At 38.0% G+C, this 18,539-nt stretch overlaps 1 protein-coding gene across 4 annotated transcripts in view; it reads left to right on the top strand.

Moving 5' to 3' along the window:
* The window catches only part of TBC1D22A (TBC1 domain family member 22A), a 200,003-nt gene that overhangs the window by 68,273 nt on the left and 113,191 nt on the right, over positions 1 to 18,539 (top strand). For all 4 annotated transcript variants that reach the window (XM_074827720.1, XM_074827719.1, XM_074827722.1 and 1 more), the window contains exon 9: positions 6,268 to 6,377. In XM_074827720.1, the coding sequence (XP_074683821.1) occupies positions 6,268 to 6,377 (110 nt within the window). The remainder of the gene's footprint in view (positions 1 to 6,267; positions 6,378 to 18,539) is intronic.

The raw sequence follows: 18,539 nt of genomic DNA, 5'->3' as shown, positions 1-18,539 counted from the left end.
TCCTTTTTTCCCATTTTAAAAACAGGGGTCACTGGAAAAATTAAATTTGTAAGTAGTTGTAAGAATGTTTTTATTTTTCATTTTATCCTTATGTCTTTGCCTTTGGGAATGCATACAGTTAAAGCCGTTTCTAAAAAGTTACTCATTCTTTTCGCACTGTGGGATGTTTCAGAAGCATACCCTAGGAATGAGTAAAGAACAGCTAGTACCATGCTTACAGGAATGCACATATTCAGATCGGTATGTCATTGACTCTGTGCTACAGCAGTTTTCCTCCAGGCAACTATTTTACTGCATTCTACAATTACATAGATAACACGATAAAGATCTCCGCAGGAAACTGAAGAAAATGAGAAACGTTGCTGTGAGACTTTGTAATCGGGAAATTTTATGTGGTGATCTTTTTTTCTTCAGATACTGATACGTGTACATGTTGGTCTGCTGTTTTCCCACATATTCTTGTTATTTAATCTTTATATTACTGTCCATTCAGATTTCACTCATTGAAAATAAATTTAAAGTTATCCAAAAGGAGAATTTGCAATTATTTTTTCAAGCAGAAGTCTTAAATTGAAACATCTCATGTACTTTTCCGATGGTCATTTTTGCTACTTCTGGTTTTTGTCCTGAAATCACTTCTGCTCTTTCTTTTCTAAACTTCTCTAGTGTGTTTATTTCTTGTAAAAAAATAAGTCATTAAATAAGTTATTTAATAAGTCAAAAAGAGGGAGTAACACAGAGCTTTTTCCTTAAAACTGCATGGAAGAATCAGCACTTTGCACTATGTGCCTACACAAAGAAATGAATAAACATTGTGTGATGTAAACTATTGTTTTGCGTATTATTCTGCCCATCAAATGTTCCTTAATTGGAGCTTGTTATGAAAATGGATGGCCTTTTTTTATCTCAGCTGTATTGTGGAAAAGGGTCATTCAGATATTCAGAGTCACTTTTGAACTTCCTCAATAAAGTGGAGCAAGTTAAGGTGAATTGATGCAGCAGAAACCATTGGATGTTGCTGAGCACTTGCTTGTTTGACAGCTTTGGTGATGCTGTGCCGCCTTTGTTAGATTTAGTGTCTGGATGGCTTCTACAGTATAGCTCCTTGTTCAGTGTAGACACATTTAAATGTGCTGGGTTTGCATGTGTAGTGGAGGAGGGGACTACAGCAGTGGCCCCTGTGAGAAGCTTCTCAAAGCTCCCCTGGCTCTATGTCAGACCTGCCTCTGGCCAAAGCTGAGCCAATTATCGATGGTGGCTGCACCTCTGTGATAACATATTTAAGGGGAATCTGGGAGGAGGAGTTGGAGTTGTGAGGAGGAGTCATGAGGAGGACACCTCTGCAAACACTGAGGTCAGTGGAAGAAAGGAGGAGGAGCGGGGGAGGTTCGTGGGTACAGATCTCCCCTGCAGTCTGCAGTGAGAGGGCAGGCTGTCCCCTGCAGCCCATGGAGGTCACCGGTGGAGCAGATGCCGACCTGCATCCTGTGGAGGACCTGACACCGGAGCGGGTGACTGCACCTGAAGAAGGACAAGACTCTGAGGGAAGAAGCAGCTCCTCCTGTAGTTGGGTGCTGAGAGGATTGCAACACGCCAGGGGAAACCGTGCTGGGGCAGCTAGGGAAGCATTGCAGCCTGTGGGAAGGACTCATGTTGGAGAAATTTTATGGAGTACTGTCTCCCACAAGAGGAGAACCATGCTGGAGCAGGAGAAGAATGTGAGGAGTTCCCTGCCCCCCTGAGGAGAAAGAAACAGCAAGACTGACTGCATCCCTCATTCCCTGCCCCCTGTGCTGCTGGAGGGGAGGAGGTAGAGAAATCTGGAGCAGAGCTGAGCTTGGGAAAAAGAGAGGGGTGGAGGGGAAGGTGTTTTTAAGATGTGGTAACGCTTCTCACTGTCCTACTCTGTCAAGCGTTGTGTTGTTAGTGTTTGAATTAAATTTATATTCTTTTTTTCTTTCCCTAACAAGTCTGTCTCTTGTCTCTGAGTCTTAACCTCCCTGTCCTTGATTCCCAAGGTTTTTGCTTCATTTTATCCTTCCCAGCACTGGGGGGGGAAAGGGGTGAGTGAGCTGCTGCATGGTGCTGAGTTGCCCTCTGGGCTCAAACCATGATGCAACCAATATAACATACCAAAGTATACTTAGCTGATCTAATGAGAAATGTATTTTAATATATCTCTAAGTAATTAGATTTACTCTTTAGCTTAAAACTTTGCAATCAAATATTTCAAAGTTTGAGACAGTTGTTTTACATAGGGTAAATATTACTAGTTAAAACACAGTTATAATACTTATAATATTAATTAAGATACAGTTGAGTTGTCTTACACGTAAGATTTCTTTTATGTATTTCAAAACTTTATTATCTGGCATTAGAAGAGATGACTTAGTGATGCATGAGAAACACAGTGAAAATGAAAATTAGACTGGAAGTAGCTTGTATATTTGAAGAACATAAAAAAAATCCTGAATATTTATTTTACGTTTAAGAAACTTATGGAAATGCTAGAGATCATTCAGTATAAGCTACAAGAAAAGCATAATGTTCTTGAATGTCTCTTTCAAAGGGAGAGACAGAACAAGAAATCTGGATGAGTACTTTTAAAAAGTGCTATTTTTATTTCTGCAATGGTTGAGTTGCAACTCTGTGACATTATATTTAGGGACTATGGATTCTTTTAGTGAAAGAATTGGATGGTTCATAAATGCCATCTGTATCTTTGTGCTTGATGATGAAAAGTAGTTGGAACCATTGGAAGATGTTTCTTAAAAGCTATATTCTATTTTTTGGGGAAAAAAAAAAATTGTCTTTCTAATTTGATAGTCCTTCCTTACTAGAACAATTAGAATCTAGTTTTTCCAAAATACTAATTCTGGGTTGTCTTTGCTGTCCAAGTTTCTTCAGCCTTGCTTCTCAAACTGCCGTCGAGGCAATCTTTTAAATTCAAATTATAGCTAATATTGAGAAATAGGATTTTCTTTGGATGTGATTCATCTGATTTATTTTAGATTTCTACTTTAAAACAAGACAGCTAATACTTTGTCACTACTTGTTTTTCTGTGTTGGCTGTGAAGGGAGGTAGGATGGCCACCTTCGATGGTTAGGTGTATCTTCAGCTTTTTTGTTGGTTTAAGTCCTGGTATGAGAATAGAGTGTGAAATGGTAGATTTTGAAGGAGAAGGACAAAAAAGAGGAAAGATAAGAAAGAGAAGATAAAAAGTATTTTTTGTTTATCTTCTCTTGCCCCCGTGTAGAAGCATTATTGTGTTGTGCTGTGTTTTATAACTTCCTTTTTGTTCAGGAATGTGATAGCAGTATCATGAAAAGAAAAGGTGCTCAACGGCAGGAAATTTGCAAAGGAGCATGCTAGCTGAGTAGCTGTAATCTCATTCTTTCAGCAAGGGTTTGGTGAAGGAGGGCCTGAAGATTGCGTCTTTCAAGGGGAATAAAGTTCAGTGAATGATTGTGGTTTATGTAAGTATGAGGAACTCTGGTTCATTTATTGGTTTTTCTGTAGACGTTGTGAGTCAGGGAGAGAATGGGTTACTCCTTTTTCACTGTTTAAAATGCTGAAATGAAAATTAAAAATATTGACTATTTTTTTTCACTGGGGCACTGGTTTATGAATATATAGTCAATATAAACTGTATAACTGTAAGACATTTTTATGAGTTAATATGTATAGGGTATACCAAAAAAATTGTTCCTGCTGTAGAGGATGCATCATTCATATTTTCTGTCTGGAAGAGTCTTTCTTTTCTAAATTAAGGGGTATTTTAATCCCTAGTTGCTGAAAATTGTGGGATTTTCTTGTTTGTTGTAAAATCTCAAGGCGTATCAGATTGGAGGTAGAGTTCATATGAAAGTTGTCATCTTAAACTGACTTTTTTTGTCCATGCTAAGTATAATAACTTTCAGTCTTATTGTGAGTATGTCTTGTGAGTACTCTTAGTAATTCTTCTGTTAGTGGACTTCGGACATATTGATATTAATAATTTGCTACTTTTTCTGGACTTTGAGGGACCTTTCTGTTTTCGTCTTTTTGAGCTGCAGAACTGGCATTTCAGTTTGGATTAATTTTGCCAAATGTACATCACTTTAGCTACTTGTCTGAGGTAGGTTTCTTCATTGCTAGATGCTTTGGGTTTTTTCTTGATATTGGTCTGTTTGCCTTTAGTTCTTTCTTGTTATCTCCATTGTATTCAAGCATCTTTGCCATGAAAAAACTTTTATCTTTTATATTATGCTAGGCTTTTCTCTTAACATACTTTTTCTGAAGGGGTTAGATTTAATACGTGAAATGAACCCAGGTTTGTTCTAGAGGCTGTCTTTAACAAGGGAAGTCTAATAGAGAAAATAATGGGAACTGAACAGAAAGATATTGGAGGGGAGTTTTACCTCTTAATTACTGCCTGCGTTACCCCTGTTTTCCACAAAGCATTGTGCAAATTTTCTGTTCATTGCTGAGCGAGGAGCATGATACTGATTTCTGGGGGGGAGTCTGTCCTCCTTTTTGCCTGGAGGAATATGCTGCTGACATTGGGTGAAGAATTTTTTCTTCCTCACAAAAGTATCTGCTATTAAAAAAATTTGCTGTTACAGCCTGCTACTCACTCTTTCTTCATTGTTTTGCAAGGCAGTGTTATACCTGTGTTTAATATATAGGGTATTTAAAATATGTTGGTACTTGTTTGTTGATCTTGTTTTAGAAACTGGGTTTTTAAAACTGTACTCCAATGCAAAGGTGGCATTCCATTAGTAACCAGTAAGTAACTACTGGTGCATTGTTTACAGTCCTGCCACCTCTGAGATCATAGCGTGCTTTTATTTTATTGAGTCGCCGCTGCAATCCCCTGTTTTACTTACCAGGTTCCCCAATATCTTAACTAAAGTTTTATTAGCATCACCTAATCTCCTGTCCTACAGCTATTAATATTTCACAGTCCAAAACCAATGATCCCTTAGAAAACGCACACCTACATAGACACCAGGGCAAACAAGAATGCTTGGTAACATCTTGCTACCAGTGTCTACTAGTAGTGGTAAAATCACTGGTATGTTAAAATTATTTTATAATGTGTAATGCTCATGGTTATTACCAACTGACAAATAAGTGCTTTAAAGTAGCATAATGAAATGTGACAACCTAAAGATGTACTTCAGCTTCTGTAATGATATACTGCAAAGCTATGAGACAGATAGCAGAGGAGTTTTAAGATATTACATATTCTTGGTTTTCTTTTTACTGTTTATTCTATGCTGCCTTGCAGTTGTGTAATGGAGGAAATTCCTTCTTTGGTGTATCATGCTCTGTTTGAAGTAGAATCAAACATCTCTCTCTTCTGCACCTACCCTTCCTTGAGAAGAAACCACAGCTGGGAAAGATGCTTCTTTGAGTCTTATGTTGATACAATAAGACACTGTGACTTGCTGCAAGAGGGAAGCTACAGCATTTATTCAGAGCATTCCCAGCTCATGTTAAACTCTCATCTGGAGCTTTATGGAAGCTTTGGGAGTTAGCTGGCAAGGCTGCACATTCTGTGTTCTTTTCAAAATGGATTAAAAATAAATCAGTGTGACTTAGATGGTAAAATTTCAGTTCATAGCGAAATGTGAATTTCTTCTAACACGCTTGTGTGAAAGACTCAGTTTCCATGAATTAGACATAATTTTTCAGTATTGAGCATCATGGCTTTTTTGGGGGGGGGAGTGGGAACCATCTCTTTCCTTTTGTCTGATTTCCTTCTGATTCCAAATGCTTGCCTGAAAAACAAATCTTTCTTGAAAAGCTGTAGTCAGCTTTCTAAATAAATGTCACTGGTTTTCTAAAAAGTATTTTTCAGGGCTTTTTCTTCTGTTAACACTGGCAACGTATTTTGCGGTGCACGATGCAAACATAGACATGTTCTTAGAGAATGTTCATACGTAGCTTGAGGGCTCTCAAAGTGCTTCTGATGATCCTCTTTCAGGTGTGAAATGTTTAGAATGAAGTAATTTATTATATATTAATTCTGGTTAATCAGGCATGATTGGAGATTTTCACAGTCTGCAAAAAATTAAGTATTCATTAACATTTAAAGCCATTAGATGACACAGTTGAGCGATAAATGATTCATTTAGTCCCTCTTAAAGTAAATGTGCGTTGAAGTTTCTGACTAGAAGATAAGTGGTGGTTGCCTTTGTTTTCAATTATTTTCCTCGTCTTTGCTTTATTTATTCTGTGCACTTCATTGACTTGTCTTTCTCTCTCTTTTTCTGAAACAGAAGAAGAAGAAGTGGAAAATTTTGATGTTTCCAGTCTGCCTGAAGAAGTGCTGCAGAACATAGAAGCTGACAGTTACTGGTGCATGAGCAAGTTGCTTGATGGCATTCAGGTAAATTGATTTTTCCTGTCTGCAAGTAGTGGAGTTAACTGATTAATGTCATGGCTTTGAACTACTTTAAGGTTGTTGAGAAAGAGTATATCTATGAAAAACAGGGGAGAAGTAGATTTCTCCACTGGAGAAATCTGTTGCAAATTTGGTATAGTATTAAGAGAGGAAAAGAAAAAAAAAATCGTGCAGCTTCTTTTCATCGAAAAGTCTGCATGTTTCATTGTAGTATGATGTTCTAGAGCAGAGGTGAAATCTCCAATTCTAGAGGCATGTTGTGCACCTCAGTCACCAAGCATGGAGAATGTTTGCTCAAGTCTCCCAAGTAAAATGGTCTCACTGAGGTGATGAAAAGGTGGCTTATTTATTAATTTTTAAGTCATTAATATAGCAACCTATAAACAATTGCTGTCTTAATAGTTCCTGAAATTCGTTTTCTATAACATCCATTTAAAACTTGATACTTATGCTACTTCAGGGAGCGTTTGAATTTTTTCTATATGGAGAAGCTATAAGTGCAGGCACAATTTTCTGTTAAATGCAGCAAATTACAGACTAAGAATGGTGAATTTGTGTGTACAAATTTGTGTGATTTGCATTCATTGCCATATAAAATTATGAAGATTAGAAGGATCTACAACAAATATTAAATATGTAGCTGAATATCTTGCATTTATGTGAGGGAGGAAGCCATACAGTATACCATAGATTAAATGGGAGTCCAAACATCTGCATTTGATATTTAACATCTTAAACACTTTGTGCTGCTATGCTGACACACCGTAAAGTAGAAACTTTGGACTTTTGAGTTTACAAAGAACTTACCTGAATTAAATTTTACAGACTTTGTGTTGCAATAGGCATCAGATAATAGTTATCTAATATCTTTTTTCACATCTATGTCATTTGACACAAACATTTTGAATCTTGCTAAGAAAGTAAAAATAATCTGATTTTGAAAACTCAGAATATATGCACTAATAGTCATTATGAATTCCTGGGTTATGATGGGACCAAAATTGACCTTTGCTAGAAATGTGAAAGTTTCTGATTTGTATTTTGCACTGGCAACAAAAAATTGTTTTTAGTGATGTTTGGTAGGCAGATGTTTGCAGTCAGGGTTCATTTGCTGTTTTCAGTGAGCTGATTAGAAAATAAATTATGGTTACAAATATCTAGCAGATTGCTGCTGCTTCTTTTATTTTTTTTAATGTTCATACCTTCTCTTTCTGATTATTCCCTGCTTTCAAATGAGCTGCTTTGTATAGTGTAGAGGATCTTTTCTGTGAAATTGTTTCAGTATCATTTTGGTGACAATAGAAATTGTTACAGGGATAGTAAAACTTTGGTTGATTTATTCCTAACATTCACTTAAAAAATAAGGTGATGGACAAGTGCTTCTACTGTACATGTTGGATTCAATCCTTTTGATAGGTCCCGTGTAACTTTATTTGTTTCAAATTTTATTTGTTTGGACAAATGCTCGAAAATTTGAGGTTGTTTCTCCAAGTGGTTTTAATGTAGCAAAGACCCTGGAGATTGAATTTATGTGTGTGGAAAATGGCTATCCTCCAATTATTAATAAATCATAAAATGTGAATAACCATAAAAAATCCTATGAATTGAAGCTGTACTTTTCAGTGAAACTAAATTAATGTTTTCCATATTCTTTATTTTGATTACATTTTTTGACAGATATTTCTTTCTTCATGGTACCTAGTATTTTTAAAAGTGCTTTAACATATTTGTGCCTATGACTTATGTTTTACTATGAATGTTTCATTGGCTAAGACATGTTGGCTAAGGCATATTGAGAATTTAACTTGTAACAGTGTTCATTTTTGAAAAATTGTTATAAATTTTTCAGAAACAGAAGCCTTTAATTTCTTTGAAGGTATTTTAAGTGTATTTCTCCTGGTTAAAGGTCAAATGAGCAGTATCTCAATGTTTTGTGTAGCATTGTTGAAAAGCATAGTTGTCTTCTCATGTGGATTCCTCTAAAAAATGCTGGTTTGCTAATTTCAATCTCTTAGAATTACTACATTTTAAAATATTTGAACACATATCAAAAAAATGTGAAAACTTGTAAAGAAGAAAAGTGAGAACTTGAAATCTACTTGAAAGAAAGAAAGCCAGGTAAAGAAATGCAAGCCCTCCAACTGTTTTACCTTTTTCTGAAATGTCTTCTCTCAGGCCTGCTGCTCTGTTTTTTTCTAGAAAAGGAAATTCAGAGTATATAATTTCTTCTTAAAATTCTGTTTTCATGCAAACTCATCAAGTACTGATAAGCAAAATATTGAAATTAATTGTAATGGAATTAAACTGCATCAATGAAAATTTAAACTCTTATATAAATGAACTGGTTATCAGTTGGATGTATTCAGGGATGCACTCATCTATCAAAAGCAGGCTTGAAATATTATGCTAGTGGTGTGACTAATGATGTTACAGTTAATTCAGTGCAACTGCAAAGTGCTGCTGAATGAAAGGATTTGCTTGTTTTTTTTGTTTTCCTCCCATTCTCCTGTTTTGGTTCCCTTCTATGTTGATACCACTTTACATGTCAGATAGAACAGTCATGTAGTTGCAGGTTAAGTTGTTTGGGAGAACTAACCCAACAAGAAATTAGCTTATTGAAAGGAAGAGGATGAGAAAAGCCAGAGAATAAAGATTGTTTTACTGAAGGGATGCCATCCAGAGGGGACCTTGACAGCCTTGAGGAGTGGGCCTATGTGAACCTCATGAAATTCAACAGGACCAAGTGAAAGGTCTTGAACATGGGTCAGGACAATCCCCAGTGTCAATACAGACTGGGGGATGAATGGATTGGGAGCAGTCCTGTAGAGAAGGATTTGGGAATACTGGTGGGCAAAAAATTGGATATGAGCCAGCAATGTGCGCTCACAGCCCAGAAAGCCAGCCGTATCCTGGGCTGCATCAAAAGAAGTGTGGCCAGCAGGTTGAGGGAGGCAATTCTGCCCCTCTACTCTGCTCTGGTGAGACCCCACCTGGAGTGCTGTGTTCAGCTCAGGAGTCCCCAGTACAGGAAAGACATGGACCTGTTGGAGCGGGTCCAGAGGACGGTCATGAAAATGATCAGAGGACTGGAACCCCTCTCCTATGAGGACAGACTGAGAGAGTTGAGGTTGTTCAGCCTAGAGAAGAGAAGGCTCCAGAGAGACCTTATTGCAACTTTTCAGTACTTAAAGGGAGCTTATAAGACATCTGGAGAGAGACTTTTTACCAGGGCCTGTAGTCACAAGACAAGGGACAATGGTTTTAAACTGAAAGAGGGTAGATTTAGATTGAACAGGAGTACATTTTTTATGATGCAGGACCCCAGAGCAGTTGTTCAAGGAAGTGTTTGCTGTGTTCAAGGCCAGGTTGGACTGGGCTTAAGCAACCAGATCTAGTGGAAGATACCCCTGCCCATGGCGGGGTGTTGGACTAGATGAACTTTAAAGGTCCCTTCCAGCCCAAACCATTGTATGATTCTGTGATTCTAACTGACTTGCATTCTGGATGCATGATCACCAAATCCACTGGCGGAGGGCAAGAACTAGAAGGGGATGGGTGAGGTAGCACCTGGAATCATTAAATTTAAGGTCAGATCATGTCCCAAATTGCATAAATTGATGTACATCAAATTGTAATAATCCTATGCTCCTGCCTGCACCTGAATTCTCATTCCTGTCTATCCCTTGTTGAGTCCTACCTGTTGTGAGATGATTCATAGAGCTGAACTGCCTGACAAGGCAATAAAACAACAAAACACTGATTGATTTAAGGGGTGAACACCTTGAATAGGTATCATAGCAAAGAAATTAGTAGAACTACACAGTAGGGCCAAGGCAGGATTATGTCAGTTGAGACATACAGTTTCTCAATTTACCAAGCTTTTTGCCAGTATGCAGTAGTCTAGATGATCTGTTTAAGTCTCTCTACTTCTCAAGATATTTACTGCTGATTGTTTCTTGCAAATAATAATAAAGTTAGTTTTTGCTACTCCATGTGATCTACTATAGATAATGGAATGTCTTTACAGCCAACCAGGAAAAACTTCTTCCATCTCACAAAGCCACCAAACCAGACAACGTAAAAATATAAAACCAAAGAAGAATCCCAAGCAAGATTAGTGCTATTATATTTCTTTTTTTCTGTGAAAAAATGTCCTAAGAGACTCATGTATGACTACTGATACTTTGTCTGAGATGTCTGAATAAACTCTACAAGGATTTTAGAGAAGAGTAATATGTGGTGTGGTGATAACTACAATCTAAGAATCTCTGCAGAGAATTTCTGTTAATTTATTCATCAATATAGGCTTCCATTTGATGTTGGCCTACCAGTATTGGATAAGTTTAAAGAGTATACTTTGATGACAATTAGGGTCCTGTTGTGAAATTTTTGTCTAATATGAGATAGATACATTTTTTTGGTGTGTTTGTCTTTCCAACACATAAAAGTGTAATGAGAGAATGATTGTATTTATATCCCTTTATTATTCTTAACAGAAAACTCATTTATTTTTCCAACCCATCCCAACTTGTCAAAGGTGTTACTAAGAAAGATGTAGTTCTTGGTCAAGTTTTGCTACACATAGTATCTATTATTTCTCCTTCTCTTGCTCATCTTAACCCCTGTTCTTTATCTAATGTGACTGTGTATTTTTAATATAACAGTACATCTTTGAACCACAGGGACCTGTGGAACTGAAGACAGTGTTGGCATTGAGCAGTATGACAATTACTCCCTGCCATGCTTACAGTTCTTAGCCTAGAGAAGAGATGAAAAACTTGGTCAAATCTGTTGCTTTGGCAGATTCACTCATGCTGGTTTTTTGTGATCTGAGGTGTGTTGGGTTTGTTTGGGGTTTCTGGTAGTGGGGGAGGGGGCTGCAGCGGTGGCCCCTGTGAGAAGCTTCTCAAAGATCCCCTGGCTCCAAGTCAAACCTGCCTCTGGCCAAGGCTGAGCCAATTAGCAATAGTGGCTGTGGCTGTGTGATAACGTATTTAAGAAGGGGAACCTGGGAGGGGGAGTGGGAGTTGTGAGGAGCAGTTGCGAGGAGAACACAACTGTGAACACTGAGGTCAGTGGAAAGAGGAGGGAGGGGGGAGCTGCACTAGAGCTCCACCCTGTATCCTTTGGTGAGAGGGCAGGCTGCCCCCCCTGCCACCATGGAGGTCACTGGTGGAGCAGAGACTCGCCTGCAATCTGTGGAAGACCTCACACTGGAGCAGCACCCAAAGGAAGCCGAGACTCTGTGGGAAGAAGCAGCTCACGCTGTTGTAGTTTGGCGCTGGGAGGACTGCAACACGTGGGGGTGGCTGGAGCAGCGCAGGAACAGCTGCAGCCTGTGAGAAGAACTCACACCAGAGAAGGTTCATGGAGGACTGTCTCCTGTGAGAGGGGAACCAAGTGGAGCAGGAGAAGAATGCGAGGAGGAGTCCTGCTGAGGAGAAAGGAGCGGAGGACTGACTGTAACCCCCGTTCCCTGCCCCCTGCGCCGCTTGCGGGGAGGATGCAGAGAGATCCAGAACAAAACTGAGCCTGGGAAAGAAGAGGGGGTTGGGGGGAGATGCTTTTAAGATGTGGTAACGCTTCTCACTGTCCCACTGTGTCTGTTAAGTGTTGTTGTTAGTGTTTGAATTAAATTGGTGTTCTTTTTCTTCCCCTAATGAATCTGTCTTTTGCCCATAACCATAATGGCTGAGTCACCCCTCCCTGTCCTTATCTTGATTCCTGAGTCTTTTGCTTCATTTTCTCCTTCCCATTCCTGAGGGGGAAGGGGTGAAACAGCTGTGTGGTGCTCAGTTGCCCTCTGGGCTCAAACCAAGACATGGGGGTTTCTATGCAAGTGTGTCTTTGGCTGCAGTTAGAGAGTTTTGCAGAACTTTTCTAGTAGTTAATGTTTGATATTGCACGATAGTTTAATCTATTTTGTGTTCTCAGATTACTTTGCATCTTCTTTCACATTTTGTTCTCTCTAGTTATAGGCTCCTAAGTAGCTACACATGTCTCATCACAATTTGATTGAAACTTCTAAAAAATTGATTTAAATAGAAATACTAGGAGAATTTTTCTTTCTAACATGTCAGTTAAACTTGTAATCTGTAGCTGTATACACTGTCTTATAGCAGTCAGTGTTGGATAACGATATGCTGTAATGGTTTTTCTTTTTCAGTGCTTCATGACTATGTGCTGCAACTTTTTGCTTTAGCTTTTGTCCCAGAAAGACTATACCTCACTGACATTTTTCTTACTTATTTCAAGAAAACAAATGAGAACTTCTAAAATCACAAGAACATAGGATAATTCTGGTAGGAAGGAGCCTCTACAGGTCATCTAGCCCAACCTCCTCCTCAAAGTAGGGTCAGGTCTAAGGTCAGATTTAGCTGTTCAGGACTTTGTCCACTTGGATCTTGAAACCTCTGAGGATGGAGACTGCACAATCTTGGGGTTAACCTGTTCTAAAGTGCTTGATTGTCCTCATGTTGAAAAAGTTTCTCCCTATAGTCGGATGTAACACTTCTTGTTTATGCTGCTTGTCTCTTATCCTCCCACTATGCACCACTATTAAAAGCTGAGCTCTATCTTCTTGATTACATAGGTTTCAGCAGGCTTCTGTGAGGCCTCTGTGAGCTTCTGGAAGGCCTCTGAAGCCTTCTTTTCTTCAGGCTGAACAACCCCAGTTCCCTCAGCTTCTCACAGGGCATGTGCTCCATACCTCTGAGCATCTTGGTGACCTTTTGCCCTTGCTCCAGTTTATTCATGTTTTTCTTGTATTGCGGTCCCTAAAACTGATGTGGTATTCTAGATATAGTCTTGAAATATATATACATTATTTTTAAACATTAGAAAAAAAAATGTTACAGTAAAAATGATTGAATTCTGTAACTGTTTGCCCAAAGAGATTGTAGAGTCTTCATCCTTGGAGTTTAAAACCTGACTGTGCATGGCCTTGAGCATCTTGCTCCAGCTGACCCTGCTTTGGACAGTGGTTGAACTTAGATGGTCTTCAGAGGCCCCTGCCAAGACCTCCCAGTGAGGTCTGAGTGTGGATAATCACTTCCCTTCATCTAATGGACCAGGAGGCTGCTGACCACCTTTGTTGTCAGGGCATACCACAGGCTCCATCTGAGCTTGCTGTCTGTTGAGACTTCCAGGTCCTTTTCCACAGAACTCCTCCCAGCAGGTTTGCCTCCAGCCTCTATTCTTGCCAAATGCTGTAATGCTGATTTATAAAAACCTGTTTCTGGGGGTGTGTGTGTGGCCATGTGCAAAATATGGCTAAATAAGACCACCGTTTTTGATTATTTTCAACACATTAGTTGCTAATTTTACATTTGTAATCTATATAGCAGTATTTTGGTGCATTCCTATTGTGAATAAGAGTCATGTAGTCCTAGGTTTTTTTATAGCTAGTTACTTTTGAAAACTATTTTGTTTTGCATTTCAAGTTGAACAAACAAAAGATAGAATGTTTCAGATGTCAGTCTGCCATGCTTATGATAAAGCTGGTTGTCTTTACAACACTTCTACTGCAGGTGACATGTGAGTATTTTTGCATTTTCACCTGTAGGAATAATGGCTGTGCATATGGGAAAACTAGAAGTTATCCCACAAGTATTTTTTCCACTTAATTAAGTAGACATTCCCATATATCCATCGTAATTAGCTTTTTTTATTACTAACTCGTCCTTTATAACACTTTCCTCAACAGAGTCCTGTTAACATTCAAGTAAAAAGTTCATGCTGATCTGTGTCACCTGAAAATGTAATTTTCATGTATAAAATAGAGTATAACTCTTCATTTTAAGTTCAAGTATAATGGTAATAAAATAACCAAAGGGGAAATATATGCATTGCATAATGGTCTAACCAGATGTATTAAAAATAGCGATAAAATATTAATATCATCATTTATCAGGGCCTGGGAATTTTTAGAATAAAAGGGAGATAATTCATTTCCAGGGACTGGATTATACTGAGGTATATATTAGCTATTTCTATGGCTGATTAAATAGGAAGATTTATGATCTGCAGAGGGAATCCTGCAAAGTTCTTTCTCACTCCTGAGTTATGGGAAGCTGTTGCTAACATGTGCCTCAAGTCTGAATTATGGATGGATGGAATGCTGCTTGGAAAGTCTTTCAGAGGTCTGTGGGAACAGATAAGTAGCGTGAATACGCAGCTCATGTTGAGAGGAGTGTACAGAAATAACTGACACTAACTCTTCTGAAAATTCTTCACAGGACCTTCCAAAGATTTATTTTTAAAGAAAAAATAGGTCAAAGATAGCTTTCTTTGTACCTTTTCATTAAACTCCTGCAAGACAAGTTTCTTGATAATGTCTGCAGTTCATTTGGGTAGCTAGTTTAGGGTTATGATAAATTGCAGATCTGTTGCCTGAGAATATGGGCTCGTTAGCTGGGATAAATGTAAGCAATATGTACTGTAAATGTCTGCATCTGCCTGTTATCTGTCTGTTATGTGAACCGCATGTCTATTGCATATGAGCTTTCATGCACGGGTCAAGTTTCTCTATCACAGGTACCATGGGGTCTACCTGTGCAAATGCAATGATAGCTTGCCTAGGATTTCTGGGTATGCATCAGCCCAGCACTTCTGGTAAGCTTAGCTAAATGGAGAAAGTAATCTTGCCTCCCCCATTCCTCAGCTCAGTGTAGCACTGCAAATGTGATGTGTTCAGGGAAAATGTGATACATGATATAACTGTCTCCTAAGCAGTCTTCAGAGTCTCCACTAACATCATATAACTGATACTGAAAGACAGTACTGCAGTCGTGCTCCAATTTCTGTGTAAACAGATCCTGATACCAGTCAGAAATGTGTGTTTTAGAAATGTGGAAGTCCTGTCAGGGATTGTCAGAAATGCTAGCAGTAGTTATTTCTGTACATAGTTCTCTTAATGTTTGAACTGCATATTCATGCTATGTGTCTGTTTCTGCAGCTACTGTCGCTGTAACTCCATCTGTGAGATAGAACTTCTATATGGTAATAACTGTTTAGTAATTTCCAGAAATCCAGACTGTTCATTTTATGCTAGTTTCTTGTCCAAGTTGGATCCTGAGGATGACAGAACATGTTTTTTTTTCTTGAAGCTACAACTATTCTAAGGAAAAACAATGGATTGCTTGATTAGAAATGTGTTTTAAAACACAAAAGTAACAGCTTTTTATTTTAGAAATAAAGTGCAAGTTGTGTTGTAAAACTTTATGAATGGTAATGTATGTAATTATAGGGGTGACTGCTGATGACTGCAAACAGATTGCTCTGTCTTGCCGAGAGTGAGTTTATTGTTGAATGGAGACTTCTATTCTGGTGAATAAACAGTAGCTTGGGATTACTCTTATTCTTTTAATTATAACTGGCTTCCATAAAGCTATTTTTAACGAACAATTTTAAATTCAAAAATCTAGTTTCTCAAATGTAGATATTAATTGGAAAGTCATAAACATGAGAAATTTCATAAGTAGGTTCTGCAATTAGGGCGGGCATTTGTGTCTGTTCAGGATTCTAGAATGTCTTTTCTTCTAATGAGAAATGAACGATTTCAACATTTTTAGTAATCACTTATCAAATGATACACCTACGTTTTATTTTTCTGTTACTCTACATGTCATGTGAGACTCAAATCTTTTGAAATATTAGCATGGCCACAGCAGGTGCTTCTATCCTGAATCCTTTCTGTATTCATGCACAGATCTGTGCTTCTATTTTTCTTACATAATCTGTTGGAGCAAATACTGGTTTATGGTGTTTTAAACTTAGAGTGAAGGAAAAGATTCAAAGTAGAACAAGAGTCTAGAAATTCTTCTGTAAGCAGGTCTTACCTTTCTCAATTCAAGGGAATGTTCTTACAAAGACTACACATAAATTACTGTTAAGAATGAATACCATTAAGGGCAGACTTTTTTGAGGGCAAAACACATGCAGTATTGTGTCATTCTAGTGACTTTTCCAAAGGACGTTCAGATCTTCAAAGTCTTGTTTGAAGCTCCTCTTTATAAAGTTCTTTGAAGACTTTCTTAGTACCTGAAAAAAAAAAAAAAAAAACCCACACCATTTTATTGAACAATGCTAGGAAGTTAAGAAACAAACTCAGGCAGTCGAGTTGTTGTAACTACAAGCTGTTGGAATGTAATAAACACAATTGATATGTTAGTCCCATTCTTTTGATGTGACAGTAATTAAAGCATGTCTGCTCTTATCTGTTCAAAACTTGGACTAATTATAATGTAAAAAAAGCATATCTGTTGTGGTCTTCCTGTATAGCTCTGAGTAGATATACTCTGAGCAGCTAAGTGCTGTATCATGGCTGTTGATGGCCTGGCATCACACAGATTGTTTTAAAGTAGATCCTGAAACTCTTGATGTACCAAAAACTGAGATTCGAAATGTCAACATTTTATATTTTTGGAATAAATGATCCTTCAAACTCATCTACACTGAGACTGTCATTAACAATGAGTCATATAACCTCAGTGTATGCTTTGAAAAGTATAAATTGTACATTGGTTTAGAAGAATTGCAATTGAATCTATGGTATTGGATATCACTGAACTCTATAGTAGGCGTATGCCAGAACAATAAGCTTTACATGAAAATTGCTGAGTTTGGACTAGCGCCTGTCCACGAGAGGTCTTTTGGGACTCTCCTGAAATTTCTAGTGTCTTGCTTGGTCACTGGAGGATTTATGTTCCTCCCCATCAGTTTGAGAAGATTGAAGTCATCACTAGGATACTGTGCATCAGGATGCCTAGTAAGAATTTCAGAGGCAGTTGCTAACTTTGCTCAGTTTTAAATATGTCTGTGGCTACCTCCTATGAGGGTCTCTGGTAATAGGTAAACAAGAAGATCAATACTCAAAACTGCTTTGGTAAGAGAGGAGAGGAATGGAATGGGGTGGATATGATACCAGATTTTGAGAACGATTTCAAGGAGATTCAGGAGAGCGCAGACAATTAGACATGCACATTAGGAAAGTTTGTAGAAAGTATAAAAATAAACAGAATTAGTGCTTAAAGGATAAAAACCATATTATTCAATATTTTCTGTAACTCCTGTAAAGCAGCACAAATCTGGCAGCTTTTGGAAGGAATCGGTGAACCTGTGAACAACTATACAGTTTAATTGCATTTCTAAAATGCTTTTTGATAAAGTCCTTTATCAGAAGTTCATAAAGAAGCTAAGCATCCATGGTAGAAGCATTGCCTGTTACCATGTAGGGAGGAGAAGGGTTTATATAAATAGTCCTCAAATGACAAAACATCACTTTGCTACTTTTAAAACTTAAAATGAGTTTCTGCTTGGTATGTTATGCTGTTCTAATCCCTTCTGTTCATCCCATTTTGAAATGATGGATTGAAAGTTAAAAAAAATAATAATAGAACAAGATAAGTGACATCAAAGATACGGAACAGTATCTGGGTGATGAATTATGTTTTTCAACTTGGATGACTTGGCTAAGTGGAGGAATGTAATAGAAGTCTTTAAAATGATGAGCTGCATGAAGAAGGTGAATAGGGAGTAGTTGCTTTCCTTCTCTTCTGATGCAAGTTCTAGATAGTATCTCGTAATACTGCTGAGTGGTAGGCTTAAAAAAAAATAGAGGTTGAGTAACTAAGCTGGGGGCTACTTGTCAAAGGATGAAAAGCATTTTGCATGGGTTTAGAACCTGAACAGTTTGAAGTTGGTTGAACAACTTTAATTACTAAGATACCACCTTGAGTTAGGGAAGTCTCAGCACTGTAAACTGAAAGAATGCTCGTATCACTGTGGGTTTATTTTGCTCTTATCATCCCCTGCAGCCATTTGCTGCTGACTGCTCTTACAAGGGAAGAAACAAAGTGGTTCTTTTGTTTGGCCCAGTAGCCAATTTTAAGTTTGTAAATATAAGCCTTCAGGTAATAGAAAATTGAGGGCATCAGTAGGATTTACCCTGAGGGCTGTGTTTTTTCTTCAGGACAGGTGTCTCCAGAAGCTCTTAAGGAGCCTGCATCTCTTTGGAAGCCAATGATGCAGTTTTCTAGCCTGTCACTTGAGAGTAAAATATTCAGGAAGAGAACAAACCTATTTGTAATCAGTTCTGAATACTTATATAAAAGGCATTGTTTTCTGTATTTTAGATGAAATATACTG

The sequence above is a fragment of the Strix aluco genome, chromosome 5 (genome assembly GCF_031877795.1).
Source record: "Strix aluco isolate bStrAlu1 chromosome 5, bStrAlu1.hap1, whole genome shotgun sequence".
Lineage (NCBI taxonomy): Eukaryota > Metazoa > Chordata > Aves > Strigiformes > Strigidae > Strix > Strix aluco.
Note: the sequence above shows the minus strand (reverse complement) of the source record. Positions and strands in the feature narration are given on the sequence as shown.